At 41.8% G+C, this 27,077-nt stretch overlaps 1 protein-coding gene across 1 annotated transcript; it reads right to left on the bottom strand.

Annotated features, from left to right (window-relative positions):
* Nucleotides 1-2,356: 2,356 nt before the first annotated feature.
* On the bottom strand, nucleotides 2,357-26,344 carry rhoq (ras homolog family member Q). Its single transcript, XM_075474647.1, has 5 exons — nucleotides 25,742-26,344; nucleotides 25,346-25,404; nucleotides 10,023-10,187; nucleotides 7,398-7,493; nucleotides 2,357-4,961 (listed from the first exon to the last, which is right to left on the bottom strand). The coding sequence occupies exons 1-5, from the start codon at nucleotides 25,881-25,883 to the stop codon at nucleotides 4,800-4,802; spliced, it is 624 nt and encodes a 207-aa protein (XP_075330762.1). The 5' UTR covers nucleotides 25,884-26,344; the 3' UTR covers nucleotides 2,357-4,799.
* Between the last annotated feature and the right edge of the window lie 733 nt (nucleotides 26,345-27,077).

Here is a 27,077-nt window from a genome sequence, read left to right on the forward strand (position 1 = left end):
CTGGTCCGTATCTCCAAAATTACCACACTAAAATCACATGCCATGACACCAAACTTCTACAGTAGTACAAATATGGTCTGTACTCACAAAGCGATGCATTTGGAAGTTTGAAAATAGTCCAGGAGTTTATTATTATCAACACAAGCCTGATAGCTTTTCTGCTGCTAAAGCTGCATCGACGTCACTTCAGGGAGCTGGGAGCTTCAAAGTAAGATGAGGGTTGATCTACTACTGTAGACAACCGCCTGAACTTCACGCCGCCCGCCACGTCACGTCACTACGTCACGTTACCTTACGCACAGCTAACAGACCAGTGGTTCAACCTGGTCACATCTGGGTGCAGCTGGTTTTGAATGGTGTTTTTTTTTTAAGTTTCAGCAAGTTTGTGTAGAAATCAAAGGAGAAATACCTCCCAAAGTCTATTGATTTACAAATGCACTCCTGTTATCAGTCTTGGCTGGATAATTAATGCCAATATACACAAAAAAAAGATACTAAAGATATCGCCCAATTTTTTTAATTTCAAATAGCTTTATTGGCAGAAGAAGGCAGTGCTTACATTGACGAAGCATCTAAACACAATATTAATAAAAATAAACAAATGAATAAGTGGCAGAACATTAACAATAAAATATAAACAACTTAATTGAGGCGTGGTCATGATCCGTATCATTAATTATAATCGATTTGTTAGGACTTGGTTGGGACTCGAAAACAAAAATCCTAGGACTTGGACTTGACTTGGACTTGAGAGCAAAGACTTGAGACTCTACTTGGACTTGCAACATAGGGACTTTCTCCCACCTCCGGTCCTTATACAGGATGATGATCTGTGAATAGAAAGATCTGTAAGCTTTCTCATGGAAAAGTTACACCCTTACCAGTTCAGCCACTCTGTTATCAAAAGACAAGTCGTGGCTCTAATTACGGCTTCAAAACATTGTGACATTCATGTAGTAGGTAGCACAGTGATTGTATATACTGACCACAATCCATTAACCTTAAACTTGTTGCGGTGTCAGAACCACAGGCTAATTCGGTTATCTCTGCTCCTGCAGTCCTTCTTCTTAGACATCCATAACGTAAAGAGAACTGACCACATTGTGGTGGGTGGGTTTTCTCTGAGTCACTACGAACGGTCACGTCCAAATTCTGTGCCTGTCTTTTGTTCTCCTTTTTTTCTAATTATTTAAAAGCCTCCTAGGTGCACCGGTTCCTGAGATGGAAAGTATTAGAAGGAATGCCTGTCAGTGGGACTATAACACGATTATTTCACACTTTGGTCACGGTTTTGGTAGGTTAATTATTTCCATTTTACCATTATGTATGCAGAACTGTCATTTTTTTTGCTGGGAATGCCTTCTGGGCTTCAGTTCTTGAGGAGAAGGATGTAATAGTCATTTGATAGTTTGATGCTCTTCTATCAATATCAACTTATTCCATTTCTATATTGCGGCAGCTGGAGGCAGATCTAGGTGTTGCCTAAATGAGACACTATAAAACCCTGTCTGACCACTCTTTATTTTTTATGCCTAACTGTTAATGCATTGATTATCTGATTGCCATATCTCGTAGTTTTTCCTGTTCATGTTGCATAATTATATTGTTTTAAAATGAATATATTTATTCATTGCTTTCTATCTGCATCTCTCCTTTTGTCTTGGCTTCTGAGCTAAACTGTTACAAGACCGTGAGAAGAATCCATGTCTTGGAAATGGTAGAAACGTTCGCAGCACTGCTAACAGTCATGGCCTAAATCAGCTTTAAAGATACAGAATATGCATTTGAATGGTTTCTTTTAAAATCTTTGTTACATAAAATGAGGCAGATTCTGAGGCAGGCTGATCTGTCAGAACATAAAGCAGAACTGTAGCAAACAAATATGTTTTAGTTCTACTATCTTTAACCTTCTAACACTAGCTGTCCCCAAAACTAGTGCAGAAAGTGTCCTTTGGTTGAAGCAGACTAAATATTTATGAAGCAAAGCAGAACTTTGGATTGTGCTTGAAAAATTGGCTGTAGCAGAGATATTCAAAAAGTTCTATACAAAACTGCACCCAGCAAGGGGCGCTCATGTTCCAGATATCAACACAACTCTTAAAAACCAACTCTTCCGAAGCCTAAAAAGAAGAATGGAAGCAGCATATAAAGTGCAATGAACAAAGCATGCATCTGTGGACATTTAAAATGTGTTTTCATTCATATGCCTCACAATCTAATCAATGTCAACCTAGTGATGTCCGACCCATGATGAACACCAATGTCGTGTTTCCAGAAATAAACTGAGCAAAAGTTATTTACACAAATTCACTCTGCAGCACATCTGACATTTGCCAAGTTAAACCCCCCAAGCCAGTTTATTGACACAGTAAACACATTTATTGAGAAGAGAGGAGCATCACTGGCAGAATGCATTGGTGGCTGTGGCACTTAGGTCCTGGATCCTGAGGGTGGACCTTCACACAACATAAGCAAGCAAAACTGTCGGAGAGACGAAGGCTGTTCACCCTGCAGTCGTCTCTGCTGCTCAAACAACAGTTATACAACACAGGCTGGGACGGAGAGCAGGAGCACCTTTTACATTAAAGCTTTAATTAATCATATCTAACAAATTCATAGTAAGAGTTGGCACCTTTGATTAACATATTTTTCAAAAAGTTTGAAAAAGCAAATAGAAATGCATAAAAATCAAGAGGAACTGATGTAATTAATGTTTGGTTTGCAAGGAAAGTTAAGTCACAACCTTAAGTTTTCACCTATTGCACCTACGATAAACATGTAAGCTTGGAACCGTTGCATACGCTTTGGGGGATCATAGATATTTAAGCTACTCTCTAAATCCTAGTAAACTACTTATCTTTTCAGCATCTCTTTAAACTGTTGTAGAATGGGACTGTACTACAAAAATGAATGATTACTTATAGAATAACAGAAAATAAAATGTAAACAAACGTAAATTTGTTTGTGTTTCAACGTCTTGATAACCACCCGCCCATTTTTCAAGTACGAATTAATAGCTGTTCCAATAAAAATGTTTATTTTTTTTGTAGAATATGATAGAGGGGACATCTGTAGAATGAAGGTTCAAAGGCTGTAACATAACAGCCAAAAAGTAAAGTTTAGAGGGGGGGGGTATATAATGCTTTATATGCCATAGTATTCTGTTTGTTTTCGGAAAACAGAATTTAGAATATTATCAATAAATGAATTATTCAACAGCATATTAATCAGTGTAAGGTCAGTTATGAAGAATCCACAAGCTAGCGTTAGCTTTGACACTTCTTTTAGCAAGCTAATGCTGCGTAACAGCTAAAGGCCACTAATGGGTGTAAGTAGGGATAAACCAATGTGTCCTTATGAACTGGTGTCTGTAATGAAACCTACTATAATGTTGTGTATATATTGTCTGGGAAAGACTCAAGACTGTAACCTATTAGTGGCTGGTGGAAGCAATAGTGTCCCTTCTTTTTTTCCTAAAATGATGACATCTTAGACATACCAGGGAGTCTTGTACAAGGATTTTGGTGAAATGAGGAACTCCACTCGGATAATGTGCTGTGCTTGTTGTGCCTGATGGAAGAGTGTGCATCTTCTGTGCTTCAATGAGCCATTTCTGGGACAGGGAGAGTGTTTTGACAGCATGGGAATGTGCGTTGTTGTGCTCGGAAATGAAGTGGCACCGACTGTGCTTCATGTTGTGCATTAGAAATACAGTATTGGGTCATCTCAGCCACCTGATTCTGATGAAAGTGTGCATTTGCGTCTTTGGACATTTATAAATCAAAATATGAATCAGAGTTTAACTTCTCTTCCGAAACCTTTTTAAAGGTGATAAAAGGATAATATTGCAGCATAACAAAATTCAAACCAAAAAAAGGAAGTAATAAGCTGATAAAATATTATTTGCACTGACTGCATAAGCTGCATTCTAAAGATACAGAATCGTAAACTCTAGATAATATAGATTTTAAAAATGAATAATAATCTTCTTCTGTTTGTTATGAAGACCTCCGCTCCATCTTAACTTACAGTATATTTTGGCATGCCACACTATAAAACAATTAACTTTTTGTTAGGCAAAAAAAAAAAAAAAAAAAAAGACTCAAACTTGAAGTACAGTTGTAGGTCCTTAATCTGTCATTTAAATGGCAATTCACTTTTGTTGAATTGTATTGTGGAACCACACAGGGTGAGGTTTGGTGGTTTAATCTCCAGGTCCTCAGGTGACAAATTACAAAAGACAGACTTAGAGGGCCTTAAAATCAAAGGTTAAGCTTGGCCCTTATGTCCAAAAATGTAAGTATACTGAGAGACAGAGTCACTCAAGACAGACTTTCATTCATGTTCATGTTTGCTTAGCTGTTGTCTCTTTTGTTCTGATATCATAAATCAACAAATCGACAATCTTTCTGAGGCCGTAGAAATAATCCCTAATATTTAGAATTTCTCTTAAACCTGAAATGTCATTTTGTGGTCTTTTTTTTTCATATGACTGCTGTCATATAGCGACATAGTAAAGAAAAAAGAAGAAAAAAGATTAAAAATGGTTATAAAATAAGGTACATTTGAGGCAAAAGTTTTTAGAAGAAGAGAATGGCCGGGCTTTGTGCTCCTTTGGTAGAAAACTGGATCCTCAACCCCGGCGTTGGACAGCAGGAGAGTTGTAGCCTTTCAAGAGCCCTGCAGCTTAAAATTAGCTCTTGTTTTGTCCTCTTTAGTCCTCTGTCTGGCTGCCTGTGCATTTTTCTTTTGTCTTCAGTCCAGGTTTGGTTTGTGGTTGGTTGCTCTGGGTTTATGGATCACGTGATCAGACAGCAGTTGATACAGCGGGGTCCCAGCCTTCTCTTCAGAGATCCTTTCTTTCTCTTGGGGGCCAGGATGGCAATGATGGCCTCATCGAACACCGTCTTCAGGCCCTTTTGGGTCAGTGCTGAACACTCCACATAGCAACATGCACCAATCTGATGGGAAAGACAGAAGATCAGTCACAATCCCAATTTTTGTCTTGTTCAAAGTATATTCAGAGACCACATTGGGTAGGAAGACAAAGTGTCTCTCTGTAACTCAATGCTTTGATTGGACAGGGATAGAAGTGTAATGATATAAACTTTATAGGGCGGACCCAAATCACACTTTTTGCACTATTTATCGTATGCTTTATACAGTATGCTGAACCATATCTGAAATTACCTTATGTATGCCTATGTCTGACTTAAACTGGTTAGTTTAGAATTGAACTAAAATGACTGCCTCAGTGTATGACGTTGCAGTTTTCCTCTATTTGGGAGTTATCGGGTCAAAGAATGGAAAGAAAGGTGCTTTTAGCGAAGTGTAGAGGGAATACATTTGATGCCGTCAGACTTTCATGTGACTATACTCGGGTTACGCCCACCGGGTGTCAAAAGCTGACAGCTGACTCCACGACTGTTTGACCGAGTGGAAAAGAAAAAGAAAGAAAAACACATCTGAAATGGAAAAGAGCTGTCATGCGATCAACTGTAGCAAGAGGACGGTTTTATCTTTTCACTGACTTCTAAAAAGCAAAGAGAAGACAGCCAAATGGATTGCTGCTATTCATGAAGACAAGTCCAGGCTTGGAAATGAAGATTTGCAGTGAACACTGTGTCCCTATGTTAGGTTAGTAAAAAAAATCATCAGTTAAAATCAGGGGTGGAAAGTAACAAATTACATTTACTCACGTTACTGTAATTGAGTACTTTTTATGAGTGATTTGTAATTTTCTGAGTAGTTTTTGAAATTTTTACTTTTACTCGAGTACATTTTGACCCAAGTACTTTTACATGACTCATCCTTTTTTGCATTAAGAAACTGAAAGTAATTAAGTAACTTTTACTCAAATTACATTTTATATTAAGTAATTTTGTACTTTTACTCAAGTAAATTTTGAGATGGGTAATTTTACTTTTACTCTGAGTAGAATTTAGGCAAAGTAAAGGTACTTTTACTTAATTACAATTTTTCAGTACTCTTTCCACCTCTGGTTAAAATCATGATTGTTCAAATATTTATCTAGCATTTGCCATTTCTAGTTGATGTAAATGAAATGTTTTTGATGGAAAGATAACGAGGTAATATAAACTTTCATTTAAAAACATATTGAAACTATGCCTGCCTTGTATGAAAACTATGAGTACAAACTTGTCCGTATACAATGAGAACGTCTCTTAGGGTCTTTATTGCTATTATTTATATAATTTCCCCTTTTCGGATAAATGAAGTATTTTTTCATCTAATTTAACTGACTATTTAACATTTCATTCATTTTCATCAGCTTAATTGCGCTGACAAATCCCTCTTTGAAGTATGACCAGATATCTAGACTTTTTCAAGCCTTCAGGCTTTGTTTGTGAATGCATAAATGAAACACATATTTACATCTGGAAACCCAATTTCTTTTCCAGATGTTAATGTTTCTGGGATCTTTCAGTCGGTCCCTGTCAATACCGAAAGCCTTCTTTAGATTCCAATCACTCGTTAAACTCTGGATCCCACAACTAGCGGATGCAGTCATTTTGAAGGCTTTTTGTCTGGACAGAACAGTGACTTCACTGGATTCCCTCTATACTGCTGTGGCTGTAATATAAAGCTTTAGTACATTGTCGTGAGCATCAATTGTTGAGTTGTGGAAAAAAATATGCATTTAATAGGACTGTGAGTTTGAGCCAAATGTGAAAAGTTTCCTTAAGGCACTTTGCATTCATGATAATGTACAACAAAGAGCGCCAAGAGCAGTTTCCATAGGGGTAAACTTCTCACATCTGTCTGCAGAAACGTCTACATGTGCCATTAAAACTTGCTCTATCATTTCTCTGGATGTGTTATAGTGGTGTAGGCTTCTGCGAAAGCGAAAGCAGAACTCAGCTTTATTAGATGACCATGACTATTTTGTAAGACAAGTCGTCTATGGCAACAGTTGCTCATGATGGCCAACATAAAATATTAAGAGAAACAGCACGTATTTCAGCTGATTTTCCTCTCCTGAGGCTCCTTCTTGCTTCAGAATAGTTGGTCACTCCACGAGACAAGAATTAAATTTGGTCTTACTTTGCTAAAACTTTTAAATGAATGCGCTTTGTGGGTCTTGAAAGGTTGATTTTTATACCTGCTCTTTGCCTGACAGAAGTGATAAATCCCAGACCACATTTGGTGTCTGTGTCCTACAGACCCAAACTGAGCTGGACGTCCACGTTGACCTAGAATGCATTTCTGGACTCATTTCAAGGCACTGATTCCAAGCAATTCACTGAAGACATTACATTCATACAGAGTTATTCCTGACACAGGAATCTAACGGGGCCCAACAGCTCAATTTGACTGAAAGTGAAAATCCAGGCTTCGCACACGGCAGCCGTAAATGATTATTTCAACAAACGAACCTCCTTCGCTAGTTTCTGCCCTTGCTCAGTGGTGATGGTCTTCTCCTTCATGTCATTCAGTTTGGCAATGGTCTTGGGGTCATCACGAAGATCAATCTGAAAAAAGAAAAGGGACACTTTTAACTTGATTTGTCAACACCAGATCAGACACTTTTTGGATTACTCGCTGTGTCACATAGTTGAACGGCACAACCGACAGTGCGGTTGGTTCTTGTCCTGTTGACCCACACTTCCTGCTCTTGTGCAAAGCAATTTCACAGCCAGCCACAAGGTTCCTCACTCTTCTTTCATTCACTGCAGTGCCCAGCAAACTCGCACACCCCATTTACCAATAATAATAATAAGCAGGCAAAGTGAACGCATCCGTCTGCTGCAACCTTCATTAGCCCTTTTTCCTTACTGGTGACTCGCTGTCTTAAAGCTTGTGTGCACATATCTGCATCCAGCCGCTGAGCAGCGGCTGAGTTATGACGGGAACTGATAAAAGAGCAGAAAACATCAGCTGACACGAGATATAAATCAGACACCCACTATATCCTCCTCATCACCGCTGGGCCTTGGCTGCACTGGCATTTGGTTGCCAGGGAACACAGGCCGAAAAAATAAATAAATCGCCCACAAGTCTGTGAGGAGTTTTTAAAGGGCATTTGGTATTAGGAGAGGGTTTTAGGGTTCGAGATATAACCTAATCCTAGAAAGTAATGTCAGCTCTTAAAACCTTCATGCATTTAGTAATGCATCAGTAAAACAAATAACATTGGTCCAGATGTTCTGCAGCTTCAATGAAAAGTGAATTTGGAAGTTCTGATTTTACCTTTAAAGCTGGGAGGACTTTAACATCAGACCACAGACCTTCTACAGCGATATGAGCCGGATCAGCCTGAGCTTCCCACGAGGTTTGCACTGTTTTATTCTTATTCTGACAAAAATGTGAAAGTGAAAACTGGCCCCCTTGTTGTTATGAATCCATAGAGAATGATCACAACATTATTGAACAGAGGTCAGCTTTTTGTTTTTGTTTTTTCAGCAAAGTCTAATACTTTACTAGTTTGACTCTGTGTCATAGAGTTCGTCAACATGTAGAACCACAAAATAACGGACATACTGTAGTTATCAGCCAGCTGGTGAACCATGCAGAGCCACAGGGGAAGGTATGTCCCTCGGGAGGGTACAAACCATTAACCGTGAGGGTCTTAAAAGTGAAGTCAGTGCAGATGTAGCATGAACATTGGGATGCAGCGACTGCTAGTCTGGTCGATCAGCTCTGACCAGTGACCGGCATTAATCCTGTAATATAACAATTTTTTTTGTTCAGTTCAATCAAATTAATGAAAAATCAAAAATGAATGTATGCTGTCCATTATACTTCTACGAGAGAGAATTAAAAACGTCAGATCAGACCTTAAAAAAGAAAAAAAAGTCAAATCAGAAAGCGGAATCGACCAAGAAAATTAACATTAAATTGAAACCTGTATTCTTTCCAACTGCCAGCAGGTGGTGACCCCTGTGATTACACTTGAAAGAAGTCTGATCGCATGGAGGTCTGGGAGAAAATGACCTCATTCGATTAGCCAAACCCATAAACATTTGATTAAAATCCTTAATTCAGCCAAATTCAAAGCTCCACAAACTATTGCTTAAGATCACAATGTGACGCCCATTTAACCAAGACCGAATATTGGACATGGGGCAGCACGATGCATAATTCCAGGTGAAAAATTATGTGAACAACAAATGTTAGCAAGCAAATTCCCCCTTCCGCTTTGTGAGATGATACTATTTCACAGGTACAGTCGAAATAAACAGCCTTAATAAACAGCCTGGAATTCTTAAACATATTAAATTACCAAGCCAAAGAAAGATTTATAGAAAATGCAGTTTTACTTTTGCCAAATTCTAATAACTCTAAACTGGATATCTGCCAAATTTGTTGCAACTACAATTAGTATTGTTAAAGTGGTGCCAGAAGCAGTGGGTGGTAACGCAGTATGTTTTCACAAGTACTGAAGTATTACTACTTAACGGTAGGGTGGGAGATCCTGGAGTTTGAGTCCAGCGAAGCTGCATTTTGAAAATACACAGGTCAAAAGTCCCAACCCTTTTCTTCACTTTCCCCCCGAAGCCACACCTTTAGAGTACATGAACGCGCAATGCTTGTTCACGGGCACGAAGGTGCACGAGCGCCGTTCTGACAGCAAGCATCGATCGTTGCTGTATTTAGTATTTAGTATATGCTAACTATACGTTTAATAATGCTAGGTGCTAGCTAAGCTGGCTCTAGTTTAGCTTCCTGCCAAGCTTCTGGGCGCGTAATTCGTTCACGGAGCAGGGTACGCACACAGGGGGGGGGGAGGAGGGGGAGGGAGGAGCAGATCGCAGTTTGATAGACGCATCAGAATCCAATCATCGTTAACGGTCCGTTCAGTATGATTGGATAGTGTTTTTCCTAGATTGTACGTTCTAGAGGCCACTAAAACTTTTCATATTTGTGTCAAAACTTTTAATTAATTGGTTGCAATGGGGGTGTGAAGAGTATTTCAAGCAATATGTAAAAAAATGCTCCAGAAAAAGAACCCCTACCCCACCTTTAAGAGAGCAAAATTATTTTGCATGTCAAGAGCTAACCTGGGTCCCAATGAGCAGGTAGGGGACGCTGGGCGCATACTCCTGCAACTCAGGCACCCATTCCTCACGCACATTCTGGAAACTGGCCGGGTTGACCACCGAGAAGCAGATTAGGAAGACATCGGTCATCGGATAGGACAAAGGCCTCAGGCGGTCGTAGTCCTCCTGGGAGAAGAGAGAACAAGTTATGTTAACATCCGAGATCAGAAACCAGACATCTGCTTCTTGACATGTCAGAAACTATCGTACATCAATTATTAAAGCGTGAAAACAGATCAGTTCAGAACGGAGAGGCTTCTGCTCCTCACTGGTGAGCTTAGCTCGCCGTTCCATACGAATGAAGAGGGGTGTTATGGCTGGAGTTATACGCATTAAAAAGCTGCAGGAGAAGAACTCTGCGTGAGAGTTGTGCTTTGCCCTTTCTAGCGAAGGCGCTTCAGGATTATTTAAGGTTTTCAGTCCTTTAATACGGGCTGAGCACATGACAGTGCCACGAGACGCCGACAGCCAAACACGCTGTCGCCTCCGATATTTAGGGGTTTGAAATGGGTAACTCACAGATGCCAGACTGCCCCTTTGTGCATGGGATCAGGCTCTTCCTTGTTCTCACCAAAGATAAACCCTTTTCAACACTGTCTGACTTGCACGCATATTAATATTCATGACCCATCTCATTTCTTCTGCTGACGGTACATGGCCTTTAAGCCTCTGGCATGCAGACACATAGAATCAATGGATCTCTAGTAATTACATATGACTCAACCAGACCAAGTAGATCATCCTCACTTTCTTGCCTTGGAAATGTTCTATTAGCAACCCAAAAATCAAAGCAAATTGGATACAATGACTGACTGTGCTGGAGTGGGCTGCACGGGGCCAACCTCACACTTACATGACACTTTTTCGGTCTAAAGCGAGTCCAATTCCAATTCGCTCCCCACAAAAAGAAGGCTTTCTTCCACAATATTTGAAAGATAAATGATGTCAGTAAAAAAAGAAACAGGTCGTAGTGTCCTGTTTTTTTTCCCCGTGCAAAGGATTTAATACAAACTGACTTCATACAGCTTTGGGGTAGATGATGAACGCAAATATTTACACCTGAGCTCACTCATCAGTAGGGATGGGAATCGAAAACCGGTTCTTGTTGAGAACCGGTTCCCAGTGTTTCAATTCCTTGGAATCGTTTGCCGATTTTGCAAACGATTCCCTTATCGATTCCAGTGGGCGCGAATGACGTCCGGTGCAAACGCTCCAAAGTTTGGTTACACTTCCCTAAAAAAGACGACAACAGGGCAACTTGCAAAGTGAATATTTCATCAAAGGGAGGAAATACTACCAACATGCAGAAACTATGAATGAATGTCGCGTTTTCGATCTGCTCCGGACTAACGTTCGTGAATCTGAACCCAGCAACGTTAGCAATGTTAGCATGTCCTCGGCTAACACTGCAGGTAACTAACTAACAAACACTGCCTATCATGTTAGCACCATTTGCCTCATTGTAAAACCTGCTGTTAGTAACGGTTAAGGTTAAATGAATGCCTTCTCATGCATTACATTTAGATGACCATCACTTGAGACAGAGCCTGACTGGCTCAGAGCCAGAGGCTGGTGGTACTACCCCCAGTTCACCTCTACCTCCAGCTTCTCCTTTCACCAGAGCAGGAAGAGTTAAATTACCCAGGCCATGATAGACCAATGTGGACCTCACCGTTGTTGGGTTTGTAAGGACATGACTCGTGTTACTTCTAAACTAAACAAAGTGGATGCTAATCGACCGGTTTGTTTCCAAATGAGAATCGATAAAGAACCGAATCGCTAAGCAGAATCGAAAATGGAATTGGAATGGTAAAAAGCTTATCAATTCCCATCCCTACTCATCAGAGTCAGCTACGCATCACTGGAGTGGATCAAGAAGATGTGTTGAAAACAAATGCAACCCCAATTCCAAAAAAGGTTGGGATGTTGTATCAAATTAGACTTCTCAGATTGTCAGGTGTCACGATTGAGCATTTTGACAGCACGCATGAGGTAAGATGAGGTTCCACCTCCCGAACTCCTCGTTCTGATACGGGTGCTCTAAGCGAGCTGAAACAATCAATAAGGATGTTTTTTTTAGTTTCATAAACTTCAGACATCGAGCTTGAAGAACTCACCGTGTAACAGAGATATAGTTTGTCAGCTGTAACATTCTGCAGTGGTTTTTGTGTAATTTCAGCTATTGCTTTTTACATGTAAAACTCAGTTGGATAACATCCAAAAAGGTTGTAAAGAATAACTCCAATGATGCCGTTTGGTTTATCACACATTCGACTTTCAGATCTAAGTTTGCTTTACAAAATGGAGGATTTAAAGAAATGGCCATTTGGGACACAGGGTACATCTTAAGAAAGATATTAAGGAGCTGCATTGTAAGACATGTAAGAACCAGCGTGTCTGAGCCTCACCCATAAGAGGGGATGAAGCCAGCTCGCTGCTTTCACTGTGAGCATTCTGTTCTGTTCAAATCGCTGTCTTGTGAGAACATCGGCCTTCTGAAAGTGGAACGCTTGAGTCACATTGGAAACGCTTACATCTCAGGGCGAAGAGTTCACTCCGGGCAATGCTGCAAATCAGCGCACAAGACTGACTTGGAGCAATATTGGATTTTGGCATTTTTATGCTTTACATCAATATGACGAAGGGCCGCGACTTGTCGGTACTTAATTCAGAGGGTTAGCCAAAGCATAAACATTCCTGTCTGGTCATGTTCATCCATTAATAAAGACTCATTGGATTTTGGAGAAGGAGATTTTATTCATAAAGGTGCTAAAAACCAATCAATTTTCTTTTTAATGCGAGCAGCTTTTTCCTTCAAAAACATCATCAGTCCTGTGAGGTTCACTTGAAGGAAGTGGTCATCTTTAAAAACTTCCAACAGTTTTGTGTCATTTAATCCATGATGATGGTGTTAAAGGCAATGTTATGTAGGCTGAACAGACATCCATAAGAAATGCCGGACAGCAGGTTAGTCTTCCTACTGTTTCTTCCTCTCACACATTGTACAGCCTTTGACGAACCAGTTGAACGATACTGCACACGTACAAACAGCTCACTCGTGGGTGCTACAGCTCACTGGCTGCACAATGATACGTGCAGATAGTCTCTAAATCTACCCCCAAAGCTGCTGGTGGAGGTGAACAAATGTGTAATAATCAACGGCTGCGAGTAACAGGTTGTCAACTGAAAATAAGCATCCCAATGCAAAGGTTTGGAGAAAAAAAGAAAAGCATATACAAACCTAGCAAACATATTTCCAATACAAGAGAAGAGTTTTAGAAAAACAGCACGTGTTTAATATTTTAGACTTTTAATAATCTGCTTTATTTAATCCCACAGGGAAGTTATACTGTCGCTGTACTTTCTTTTAAGCTTAAGCTGTCAATGTGTATGTGTCTGATGAATCGAAATTTTAATTTTTGGTTCAGGTTAAAAACATTTCTTTTCTCATGTGTCTATGCATGAAATCTGCACGGTATCTTTGAACTTATCTGGACTGTTGCTTGTTTTTAAGTTCATTTAAATTATTTTATTTGTTTCTCTTTATATTCTTTTATGTATCTTTAATGCTTCTTCCACTCCCTGCTGCAATGCTTTTATTTTATGTAAATCACTTTGAATTGTTTGTACATGAAATGTGCTATATAAATAAATTTGATTTGATTTGATTTTGATTTGATTCTATTTCCCATGCGTTTTCAAGACGCATGCACAGGGAATGGGTGGTATCTTGCATGTGTGGATCCCACAGTGAAGCGTGTTGGAGGAGATGTGATGGTGCGTGAGTACTTAGTAAACTAGACACGGTGAAGCAGCTTTTAGCTGTTATGCTGCACACAACTGGAACAAACTACCAGCAGAACTGAAGTCAGCCCCAACTGTAAGCACTTTTAAATCCAGGTTAAAAACATTTCTCTTTCGGTGTGCTTATGGTTGAGTTCCTTTAAATAATTTTAAAGCATAATGCTATAAATCCTCTTAATTGTTTTAAATTTTTCTTTTTCCCCTCTTCTGTGATTGCTTTTAACTGCATGTTTTAATTTTTATTCTATTTTTTTATTCTCTTTAAATTGGTTGTTTTTATGCTGATTTATGCTGTTCTTTTAAATGTTTCTTTATGTAAAGCACATTGAGTTGCCCGTGGTATGAAATGCGCTATATAAATAAAGATGCCTTGCCTTACTTTGCCGGTGATGTCGCTCCCCATTTTTATCTAAATTGAAGGCATTTAACTAGCACGTAAGGACAATCCACCTGAGAAGAAGAGTAAAGGAGCGCTGCATCACAGGCCTCCACGATCACCGTACTAAAACCCACCTGAGATGGTTTGGGATGAGCTGGACTGCAGATTGAAAGAAGATAAGCAGCAAACAGGTGCTCAGTGTATCTGGGAACGCCTGCGAGACATTTAAAAAGAAGCTTTCAAGGAGATGACGTCGTGAAGCTGAGAAAGAGAACAGAAGTGTGGAGAGCTGCCATCAAAGTAAATGCCGGTTACTTTGAAGAAACTAAAATATGAAACACATTTGAAACCACATGATGTGAGATACCAGATGTGTTATTTCATGGTTTAAACCTCTTCTGTATTGTTCCACAATGAAGATAACAATTGAAAGAAAAGAAAATCTATGCATGAGAAGATGGAAAAGGTGTCCACCCTCCTAACTGGTGCTGTGTGTTATGGCTCCAAGCCACGTGTTAGAGTTAAGGGCTCATGCCTTGTCCCAAACATCAAGCACCACCTTTGATGTTAGAAACATAATTTGTGGACATATAATATTTCGCTTATCAAGCTGTTATAGTCCATATCGTGATATAAATCAGCCTTGATACAACATGAAATACCGTGCATTTAGTGAGCGAGGTGTCTGTTAAAGCTGAAATCTACCAACATCTTACCAACATCTTCATGGACAAATATCACTGGCTGACACTGGCTTATCTTATAGAACATAAATCAGAAAAATTCCCTTCAGGTGATTTAGAAACAGTGCCATCAGAGAGTTCCCTAAGCAGAGAGCCTCTGGTTCCATAGTTTTTTTATCCTCATCAATGTCTGCAGCACATGTAGCACAGTGCTCAGTGATTTGTCTTCAAAGTAAACGGCTCAGTGGTTTGTGTGAAATACGTCGGTTTACAGTTACCACTCATCAGCTTCTCTTTTTAAATCTAACTCAAGGAGAATTTAACTGAACTAAACCATACTCTATTCATCCCCAAAAAGAAAACATATCTTTGGCAGTAAAAATGAATAAGAATAAATATGCGAATGAATAAATAAATGAAAACATGAATAAATAAGTCTATTCAAAACTGATGGAAATTTGGAAGTGTGGCAGAGAGAGAGAGAGAGAGATGTGTGGTGAAATCTTAAGAGTTTGACAAGAATGGGGTGTTGCGTTTGCAGCTTGGCAACAACTGAGCTGATGATGTCACATGCAGCCTGGGCAGGTAAAACGGGCGAGTTCTCCCAGTTCACCTGTTGTCCAGCGTCTCCATTGAAAACACGGGCAGAAGCTCACAGCCAACAGTACAATATTACAGAGACATGCCTTCTCAGTAACATGTCCAGGATTACACTGATTAACAAGAGTTGCAATCCCTCCACCTTTACTCTTAACTCTCTTTCAGGAGTCTCTGTCTGCCCGTCGTGTTAAAGCCCGGTAGAGAGGCGTTGGGAGTAGGAAAAATGTTTCCACAGTCTCAGTGACACACTCAATACTGCATTCCAGATGTTCTAGTAGTTAAAAACTTCCTCCTGCTTGCTGTCTGTTGTGCACCTGCCCTACATCCTAGACGTCATCCTAGACTCATTTGATTTAGGGAACTTTCCAGGCGTAACTTTGCCTTTGGAAAACTCAATTAGTTTCCTCCATGGTTGGCATGGTTGCTCATCATAAGATGTTTAAAAAGAGCCAAAATTCTCTAAATTAATTGTCAAAGCAAACCAACATGAAAACTGTTTTAGAAACCAGTGTGTTCACCAAAAAAAAAAAAAAAAAAAGCTCACTGTAAAATCGAAAGAAGATCAAAAGAAAAGTGCATGGCCAGAGCTTCTGCAACAGCCTGCTCCTCATGCGATGCCAGTCTAGTGCAAGAAAAGCCTCATGTATGTATGTATGTATGTATACATTACAACATTACAACGCTGGCCACTAATATAATAAAATCTGTAAAATAAAACCTTTTACTCCCTGAAAATTTGTATTGGCTTTGACTCCAAAAATCCATTATCCAACAGGCTCCAGTTTATTTCCAGGACACACCTTAGTAGGTGTTACTTGACCTGCTTAAAAAACATACAAAAGTTTGGTTTTAGCCAATTAAATTCTGTTAAACACCGAACAGCTCAAAGTGCAACACTCTTAAGGAGCCATTTAAGTTAGTTTGGGACACACAATCCACTCTGCTTTGTGATTTACAACATTGCTCACGCTAATTTACATTACTATTTTGCAAAATACATCAGTATGACCTCATGTTTCCCTCCTCTGTTAGATGCTAACCTTGGCTCTATGGCTCTATGTGCTTTCCACAGTCCCCATACACAATATCTGTCACGCAGGATCCAGTGCACGGTGTCTTTATGAGCCAGTGTGCGTTCATGACCTTCACTCGCACATGTCTGAGCTGCAGACGCAGTATAAGGCGCTCAGCAGTTTACTGTAAACAGGTTTGTTTATAACTCGTCTGAGACCGTATTCTGACACATTACCAAAGACAGTAAAGCAGCCGCTCAGAGTTTCTTCCAGCATGGCTCCGCCCCTCAGTCTCGATTTTAATCAGCATCTCGTCCAGATATGTTTACACTCCTGCCGCTTCGGATGAAGATTTCCAACAGAAACAAGTCCCTCAGTTTTATTAGTGTAGTTCAATAGTTCATGAGTATATCACCGACACGTTGCATGACACTCTCTCCAAGGTTGTCAGCGCACAGTAAATATTATGATCAGTGGAAAAGAAAGACAGAAATAACGCAGCATGCATGGTAAACCATAAACTCTAACTTCTCTCCATACATGTCCATACATTTCCACCAGGGCAAGGCTGCAGTGTGAGCTCAACTGTGTGGCTGTGCTCTGTTGACTCAGTGACATATGAGTGCTATGATATCAGTGAGTCATTCCCTCCTCCCCTTCCTCACCTCCCCCACCCCTCCCCGTCTCTAACACTCTCCCTTCTCTATCTTTCTCCCTTTCTACTCCTATCGCCTCCTCGGGGGCTCTTGTAAGCCGTCTATATCAACAGAGTCAGAGACGCCTGCACTAACATGGCCGCCGGGTGAGAACACAAGCCCAGACACAGACGCTTCTGTTGAAAAAAAACGTGGCCTCTGATCTGCGAATCTGCACGTTTCAGTGAAATGGATTCAACCACAAGAATAGGAAAACTATACCCCACTCTGCTCTGTTGGTCTCTTTATGGTGATTAATGATGATTACTTCTAGCCGGGGCTGTAATGAACTCTGTCTGATCATGGTGAGAACATCCAGTCAAAAGTCAAGCATTTCAGTGTTGCCACGAATGGTTTTTAATGGTAGTGGGCATCAGACAACTTACTTTTTATGAAGGATTAGGAGCTGATACTCTACAACGCTTTTAGCTAAAATGTTTCCCCAATAAAACAAAAGTAGCTGCTCTGCTTAGTAGGGATGGGGAATAAGATTTATCAGCAAATATCGATTGATCAGCAGGAAATACATCAACGATTGCATCCATGAATTTCAGTTCATTCTTCATGGAAAGTATTACACAGCCATTGGAGCTCTGGGGGAGCTTTGTTAAATCCCCGATGATATCATTAGAGGTTGTGTCAGATTCAGTGTGTAGACTACAAACTGCCAAAGCTGGAAATTCGCTATTTCTCTCAAGCTGACAGGAAAAACAAAACAATACACTTTCTTGTCAACTGGTTCTTTCTGCGTAGCTAACACCTGATACGCATTATTTTGTTTGGCTTTGCTCTCTACAGCTCATCTGCTGTCCAAAAAAAATGTTAAAGACACACAAACAAGGCAGCAGGCACCGCGCTGCTGCCAGACGCTCGCAATAAATACGGGCCCAAATGTGTGCAAATCTGCAGCTGCAGACAATCCCCAACAAGTGTTTCGCTAACATTTGCTGAGAGAAAAAGGAGTCAATGTCCAGCTGTATGAATGCAATTCTGTTAGCTTAGATTTTAGCTTCCACTCGGAGCAAATAGGCTCAAAGCGAAGTGCCTGAGTCAGAAGTTTTAGTTTACAGGAAGGAAAGTACAGCGTAAATGTCAGCTCCATCTTTTGACAGAGAGTTTTGATCACACACTCGGGAGTAGAATCGGAAAAATGTGAATTCGCCATGAATAACACACCTGTGACTGCACTGTGTAAGATGGGATCCAGCATCTTTGGAGCTTGACCCGCTCTACGCCTATAAAATCCAGTCAGGTCTTTGTCTCTGCTGCTCAAAGTTCAGCTGACGTAAAATAAATTCTGGTTCCTCTCAACTTTTTAGCGGTGACACATTAGAGTGTAATTTATCAAATTAACATGAGAAACTTCCATTAGTTGCCTCATCTCAGATAACTGGATATCAGCCCTTTCCTCTCACTGATCCCTTCAGTGTTTCACTAATTCATATCACAGTCGTTATAATAAGCAGAAACTGGTTGGCAGTCTGCTACATTTTTTTTACAGATTTATATCCCTAATAAATAACACCTAGTCCCAGGCTTGAATTTGTCCCTTTGTTGTAATCTAAAGTCCCAATTTGATGTTTTATGCTGGGATTAGGTGACATTTTGTGGACAGGACCCTACCGGGTCTGAGCCGGTTTGCTATTACACTTGGTTTTCTTTTTTCTTTTTGGAAAACAAAAATTGAGCTTTAAAGGGACAGGAAGTAAGATTTTCTGCAAGACGGAGCCACAGTTTCCTCTTTATTTTCCATCCCAGTCTGACCAGAAATGGTCAAATATGAACATTTGTCCAACATGTCCAACATACTAGTTTCACAAAACAGTGAGATGACAATGTTTTGTGTCTGGTAGCGTCATGTCACACAACAGAAACTGTGACCACTGAGAATGTATATTTTCCTAACCCTAACCATAGGTTTTTAACATGTAGACATAACCATGCACCTAAATTCCCAATGTATTGCTTTAATTCATTATGTGCTTGTCAGGACAATATCAACTGAAATATTAGAGGTATCCTTGCAAAAAGGTTCTGATTCTTCTTTCTGCAGTATAAAAACATGCACATCAGGTTGATTAATTCTACTAAAGTGGCTGTAGAAGTGCTAGTGTGCATGGTTGTCTGTCTCTGTGTTGGCCCTGGTGGACTGGTGACCTGTCCAGGGGTGTACTTTGCCTTTTACCCAATGGTTGCTGGAATGGGCTCCAGAGGCCCCCCACTACACTGAACAGGAGAAAGCAGGCATGGGAAATGGATGGATGGATTCTCTGAAAGCCCGACGGGCAGTTTTCACAACTGTGACGTCCAGTTAGACAAAAGGTGGATCGAATTATTTGTATCCCCCTTGACGGATCAGTCAGTTCTAATCTTTGGCTGGAGTTCTCTCTGTACAAGAGAAGACTTGGTGCTACATTCCCTCATGCTGAAAGTGTCAGGTGATGCACGTCTACAGTGTTCTTGTAATTGGCTGTGTTCGAAACCGCCTACTACATACTCATCGATCAGACAGTATGCAGAGCGTTTACCCACAATGCATTTCGCTCCTGCATTTCGGCTCGGGCTATAAACTCTGTAAATATTTAACTTTAGCAACATTTGAAACATTTTCAGGTGAGAAAGTAGTCGTTTAGATCCCCAACGTGTTGAAAACCTGACAAAATACCGGCTATTTACCATTTTGTTCCCACGAATTCGGCGCTACTAAAGCTAGCCGCAGTGAGCAACGCACTTCCGGTTATTTTCACAAAATAAAATACCTGTTGCCTTTTATCGTAGGGAAAGCCATTACGATACAATTGGTGCTTTTGTTTTGAAAACAGGAAGTGAACCTACCCTCATTGTAGCCAGAGCTATAGAGTTATAGCTAGCTTGAAACTGCCGTTTTGACAGGAAATGACGATCGGCGATGTCAAGTTACGTTGCATCTTGGGTAGTTTGAGTATGAGTAGTAACCTCATGATGAATACTCAACATTTCGGCGAATCTAGTATGCATCCGGGAACTTAAAAAAGTTAAAGTTAGTATGAGTAGTAGGAGTAGTATGAGTAGTAGGAGAAGTATGCGGTTTCGAACACAGCCAATAGCCGCTTTCGGACTGTAGGAACCATTGGCAGTTCTAATAACCTTTTAATCCGCGGGGCCGTTTTCTCCCGTGTTCGGACATACAGGAACTCGGGACCATCTCCCTCAGTTCCTATAACTATTTAGCTCCTTCTCCTCAGCTGGGTCTTTTCAGGGTTCTATAGAACACATCTGACGGAGGTGTGTGGTGGTCGGTAGCTACGGCCCATGTCATGCTATCACGGCTGAAATGTTTCCTCATAGACACAGACACAACCGGCGGGTGTTTAATAAATTAAACTTACACTTGTCTCCTTTGTCTGCAGTGCTCTGCTCTCCTTTCTTACTTCATGAAATGAAAAAGTATGGCCTGCGCTCGATCCTTCATCTCCTGACTCTCTCTGTGAGCTCTTCCAGCATCGATATTAGACGCCTGATGTGATCGTCCACGATTAATATCACCATCATGCAGACCATGAACACGGTGGCCTCCCCGCTCTCCATATTAGCTTCTTGGTGGTGTTTTTTCTTCTCTCCTTACTTTTACCGGGTTTTGTTTTGTTTTGTTGTTGAATGTGGCGCTAAACGGCTAACGTAACACGTCACTGACGCAGACGGCTGCGTGCAGCGCAAAGTCCCGACTCATGTGCGAATGCAGACTGAAACAGTTCCGCTGGGGAAGGTCAGTTATCAGAACGAAATTCGAGTAGGACAGTTCTGATAACTGCGTTCTTATAACTACTCTGTCCGAAAGCGGCTATTGTGTGTCTGAGCAGCTGAGTGGTGACAGGCTCCCAGCTGGGTGAAACCATCTCCTGCCCCGCCCCACCCCTCTGCTGGGACATCTGAGGGTCACTAGGCCACTTTGGGCTGCTGAGTCAAAAGAAGAAAAAAAAAAAAAAAAAAAAACAGACTGCAGACTGCAGACCGGAGGGGGAGAGTTGAGTAAATGGGTGAAGTGAAGTGGTAAAAGTGATTACAGGATGTGCAGTTGAGTGTGAGAGCATCTGAGGTGCTGAGCAACGGAACAGTCCAAAAATCAAAGTGGAGGTTAATAGGGCAGCAGGACAAGAGTGGCAGCACCTGGGTTCCTGTCCCCAAAGCGTTCCAGAACCACGGCACTTAGCATCCACTTCCTGTTCCCTCCTACTCCTCCTTGGGCAGTGATGCTAGACTTTGTTGAGTGCAGCTACAGCAGGAAGGGGGGCGAATGAATAAGTAAAGGCTTTCCCCTCTGTTCCCACATCATATTCAGCTAAACAGACCTTCCATATGGAATAATTAAATAGGCGATAGTAGGCAGGAAAGCAGTTTCAAGAGCAGGCAAAGCACAGTCCCAGCGTGTCCCCGCCATGATTACGTGACCCTGACATGCGACACCGATGTGACGGCAGGGAGCCGCATCAGATGAGGGCGCGACCGCCGCCTGTGTACATTATGCTGCTGATACCTTTGTACAGAGCAGCAGAGCATTGTGGGAGATCTGGCTCTGCCAGGGGGTGTAGATATCAAAGAGAATCATGAGCAGCACAAGCCAGTTGCAGAGATGATGAAAGGAGAGTTTTAAAATTCACAAGAATGAGGGAAAGAAAAGTGAAACCAAGAGGACCAAATGTATCCACTTCAGAATAATTCCACCCCCTCCTCCACTCTTTCCTCCCCCCATCTGTCTCTCTCTCTTCCTCTTTCTGCCTCCGTCTCGCTCTCTCCTTCTCTCTTTGGGGCACCAGCTCTTTGATCAGAAGCTGAAGCTATAAACATTACCAGCTGGCCTTACGCTCCACATGAAGAGGTCAGCCGAGTCAGGGGCGGAGGGGGCCGCATTTTTAAGGAGCGGTAACTCTACTCTTGGCGACTGGCGGCATCCACAGCAGACATCTGGGAGGACTTCTCCATTTCAGAGACACTCTGATTCAGCTAAAAACAAACCTTCCTCTTACAGACACACATTCAAACACGCTAGAATAGACAATTAGGTTGTGTTCCTCTTTTTTTTACAAGTGAGCGGTAACACTTCTGCCATCTGTTTTCATGGGGGAAAAATGACACAGCCACAGGTAGCAGGCTGGGTGGGTGGAATAAGAGAGGGTGGATGTGATTTACCACTCACCGAATTCATCATTCGTGAATGAAAACTACAACACATTCTTCAGGTGACCTTTAGGAGCATACCGTTTGTCTTTTAGGCGATATCACATTTCAGTTTCGGTCTGAAATGTGACTTCACACAGTTAAAAAAGTCTCAGAAGAAAGTGTTAACTATTCAACATTCGACATATGAAGCTTAAGATTGCAGGACGGGCAGGAGGTTAAAGGTCTCGGGGCAGAGAGTGCGTGCACCACTCTTGGCGAGTACTGCGGCACATCTGAAATGACTGCAGATTTAATAATGCTTGTACATCTTTGGTATTTCCCACCAAAGCACACGGATCCTTTAGGTTGAAAAAAAAAATGCTGAATCAAGTTCCTTCCTCATGCTCAGTTGGAAAGCTTATTTTTCAAAATCTTTTTAAAGTTGCACAATGTTCACTTATGATATTTTTCATCTACTGCTGCGCTGTTGGTTCCCTGCTCAGTGCCTTTGTATTTTTTATTTTTTTTTAGCTGACAGCTGTCGATCACCCAGATAGAGTCTCAACCAACTGCAGGAGCGAGTATCTGGTTACCTTCGTGCTCAAAGTCCTCTTGTGCTTGTGCACAAAACAAACCAGTGAAGGAACGCCGCTCTGCCACCGGTGGTTGAAAACTTCACACGATGCCTTTAACAGCCTGACTTCCAATAGATGTCTTTCTGTGCAACGTCATCACAGGCGTCTGTGCGCAGCTAGAGAGCAGAAAGTAGCACTCATCTTGGTTTGTTTGGCAGAGCCAAGCTCCTAAACAGAGATGACAACTGAACCAATCCCAAGAAAAAAGAAATATTTCAAAGGGAATAGCTTTTTGCCATGAGTCAAAGCTTGTGGATCCAGGCCAGAAAAAGGGTATATTGGTGCACCGCGAGTCCCAAATTGTCGGCAGTGGCCTCTTCGTATCTCAAAATGCAAAAAAAACTCTGATCCTGTTTGACCAGACTTTATGTCCTGTAACTACACAATGAAGAACTCCAGATTTATTTGTCTGCAGATTTTCCTTTGTAGAAAACTCTGGGCTTCTGTGCAATCACTCACTTTGAAATGTCCAAGCAGTCACGAATAATGACGGTGATTTGTCTGCCCATTTGAAAACAAATGTATTTATAACACTGGCATGTCCTAAGCTGATAATGTGATCCCTTCCAGCGGTCCAAGATAGCTGTTAGTGTCTACAGTACGCCTGAAATCGCTGTTACATTCAGCAAGTAAAGGAAAACGTATTGTGAACATTTTTACAGATCGAGCCCATTCAAACTACCGTTACTACCATGCTTCTGATTTGATCAAAGAAGGAGAGCAGAAACTTCAAACCAACAAAACAGGTGAGATCGTTCAGAAATATTGCCAGTTTACATTTTATGCAAATAAAATGCTGTGCAAGAGTATTGACCCACCCCTTGTTTTTCATGTCTTTCTGAGAAAACGATTTATTGAAACATTGACAAACACGATTGGAAATAAGGCAAAAACTGGCTTTGAACAATTCTAGCCCGCTTGATAGTCAACACTTGGCATGAGCACCTTTATTCTCCAACACAGCCTGAACCCCCTTAGGCAAGCTTTCTTGGCATCTATTTAAATAGTCTTCAGGAATAGTTCTCCAGCTTCCAGGCTCTCGTTGCCACTGTTTTTCAGTCCACTTTTTGTGTCATTTGGCATACCTCTGCCTTTTCTCCCTATTGTCCTTCCTTAAGAACGGCTTCTGGACAACCACCCTTCCATGGAGACCATTATCTAATGGATCATCTGAAAGACCAGGTGCATCTTTCAGGTCCTGTGTCAGGTCTTTACTGGATTTTTTCTTATTTCTTAAGGACATCACTCTCAGAGACTGCTCTGCTGTAGATAGTTTATTAGGTCTGCCACCTCTTATTTTGTTCTCCACGTGTCAGTTGTCCTCATATGGTGAAGGACGCACTGCACACCAAGCTACGATACACCAAGTTTTCAGCCGATAGATCTTTGGAAATCCATTTGGTGGCACAAAAATACAATTTCACGTCTGTCAAACTGAGTTATCTTTGGCATTTATCAGCCGCAGCACTGCTCCCTGGATGTGTGAGCATCCTGCAATGTTTTGTCAGCAAGAAACCTATTTATCTCAAAAATTAGAAAATCACTATCAGGGCTGTGTGCTCTCTAAAAGACGAGTATTAGCACAAGTCTAATAGAGGTCTGTTTTGGCCAGTCAACCTCCTGATGATTTTCTCTATTTCTCATATTTGAAAAGCATGAAGCAGCCAGTGTGTTGTTGGCACTTTTGCAGACACTTTCTCATTAAGTTTGTATCAACTCACCAACTAACTCCGGCTCTAAATGATCCCGCAGACCAAACTCAATATAAATAATTAAAAAATTAAAAAATAAAATCTCACTATGATGCCCTCAATGGTCTAGTGTCTGTCTTGTGTTTCCTCCATCTGTGTGTGTACACTGGCTCTTCTGCTGAGAGGAAACATTACCACGCGTGGAGTGTGCGTGGGTGTATGTGTGAGCGTTTGTGTGCAGGCGAGTGCATTTTGAGAAAAAAAGTTTTAACTCTTGCCCACTGAATGACACATTGTCACGAAAAAGTCCAGGCATTAAGCAGCAAAATCTGTGACATCACTACTGGACATAGGAGCCCTGTTCTCCACATAATAGAACTATTGAAGCCCCCTCACTGCCATCACTGTCCATGGTACACCAGACTCTGGCAGTAAACCCATGTGCGAAAACCATCACCTGTTGCAGCTTAGTGTCTGGCCTCAGTATGAAGCCCGTGGGCGTTTCAGAGGCGCTGCCGGATAGTTACAGGTCCCAGGAGCGCATGTGGAGACCCGAGACGCAGACGAGTGCAAGACACACAGAGAGTATACGTGACTGTGTGTCCTTGGCGTGTTTGGCATGGAGCCAGAGTAAAAAATAAACTGTACCTGACCAGCTGTGTCATACAGTCCCAACAAGTACTGCTTCCCTCCGACGTTGACACTCACTGCAAGGAAATGACAAAGAGCAGTTAAGAGGAGGAAACGAACGAGGGGGGGCAGGCAGAGAGTTGTGGTAAGGAGGGGAGGGGGTCTCAGGGACCCCAACCCCTCTGTGCTATGAAGAAGGCAAACAAGTGGTTTTGATTATAGCAACAGATGCAATGCAGTTTGAGCAAGAGTGTTGGAGGAGCCGGGGATTTCACATTATCTGACCCCCTTTTTCAGATTTCAGTCTGGGAAATCATCACCAAACACAGAAAAACAGCAGTTCAGCACGTCACCATGTCATTATTACATGCTTATTGTAAAGTGGTAAGACTTATAGAGCCATTATACCCCTACCTGCATAATGATCAAAGACTGTGGGCACATACTCCTCGGGAAAGGCGTCATTGGCATAGCTCATCAGAAGACACGTTTTGCCCACTGCACCGTCTCCAACCACGACGCATTTTAACATGATGGTACCGGTTCCGTTGGCCATGATCCCGACCTTACCACCATCATCATCGGCTCCCCGACGCCCTGTTGTTCCGACCTCCTCCTCCTCCTCCTGCTGCGGCTGCGGCTGCTGCTGCTGGGTGGGGATCCCCACGCGGCGGGCATCACCAGCCTTGGAGGCGGACTGAGCGGCGCACCGAGACGGACTTGAGCAGCATCTCTCTCCCCCTCCTCCTCCTCCTCTCCAACACTCCTAGATTTCTTCCTTCTTCTGTTCAATTTTCACCGCAGACAAGATGACTCACTCCAAAGAAGTCTCAACGCAGTTTCCCGTTAAACAAAAGAAAAAGGGAGGAAAAAAAGAAAAAAAAAGAAGAAAGAAACCGTGTTTTGCTCCGCCGCTGCAACTCCGGCTGCCCGCTCCTCCGTGCCCGCTCCCCGGTGTGTCCTGCGCCTGAGCTCCCTCTCGCTCCCTGGCGCACTCTGCTCTACTGGTGGACAAGGTGGGTGCGCTTGCTGGAGAGGCGGAGCTTGGACTTTAAAAACCAAGGGGCTCTGGATAAAGTAGCCTGCACTCCGCCTGCTGGGGATGCGTAAATTAAGGACCGCGAAAAATTACATCATTAGAAAGACATTGTAAAAGCAGGAGAATTCTCTGAAACTGGCTGTCCTATTAGAGAGGTACAAGAAGTGGTGCGGAAATAAAGGAAAACAGGGATTTGTGAGATCATAAATTCTCCAATACTGCTTGTAATGATACCGGTACAATGTTCAATAGTCTCATGTGGAATATCAATGAGACTCAAGCCTGTCGGCATTACTTTACAAAGTCTTTATATTCATCAGTCAACTGTAATGTAAAGATAAATAGATCTGACTTCCTTAATGTGTCTCTATCTCACTGTACAGTGTAGAATCTAATGCAAAAACACACCCCATCTGCTTGTTTAGGTCCTGAACTGGAGTAACTTATTCACATGACTTTGTGTTTCAGATAAGTGGATGATTCACCCTCATGGAGCAAGTGTGTGTGTGTGTGTGTGTGTGTGTGTGTGTGTGTGTGTGTGTGTGTGTGTGTGTGTGTGTGTGTGTGTGTGTAGGATTGATGGGATATGTGCGATGGGACCACGGAGCTGCAGATGGAGACGCCACAGGAGGAGGTGTGTGTTTGTGGAAGGAAGGAGTAGGTGGAACGGAGATTTGACCTCTGCGGTGCAGTCGGCCAGGTGTGGGCTGA

This window comes from Odontesthes bonariensis, chromosome 2, assembly GCF_027942865.1.
Source record: "Odontesthes bonariensis isolate fOdoBon6 chromosome 2, fOdoBon6.hap1, whole genome shotgun sequence".
Taxonomy (NCBI): domain Eukaryota; kingdom Metazoa; phylum Chordata; class Actinopteri; order Atheriniformes; family Atherinopsidae; genus Odontesthes; species Odontesthes bonariensis.

Bases quoted from the DNA above. Each gene is read 5' to 3' on its own strand.
- rhoq (XM_075474647.1), bottom strand. From the start codon at position 25,883: ATGGCCAACGGAACCGGTACCATCATGTTAAAATGCGTCGTGGTTGGA. The intron at 25,405-25,741 runs GTAGGGGTATAA...ATTTCCTTGCAG, and splicing joins AGTCTTTGATCATTATGCAG to TGAGTGTCAACGTCGGAGGG. The intron at 7,494-10,022 runs GTTAGCTCTTGA...TTCTTTTTTCAG, and splicing joins ACCTGCTCATTGGGACCCAG to ATTGATCTTCGTGATGACCC.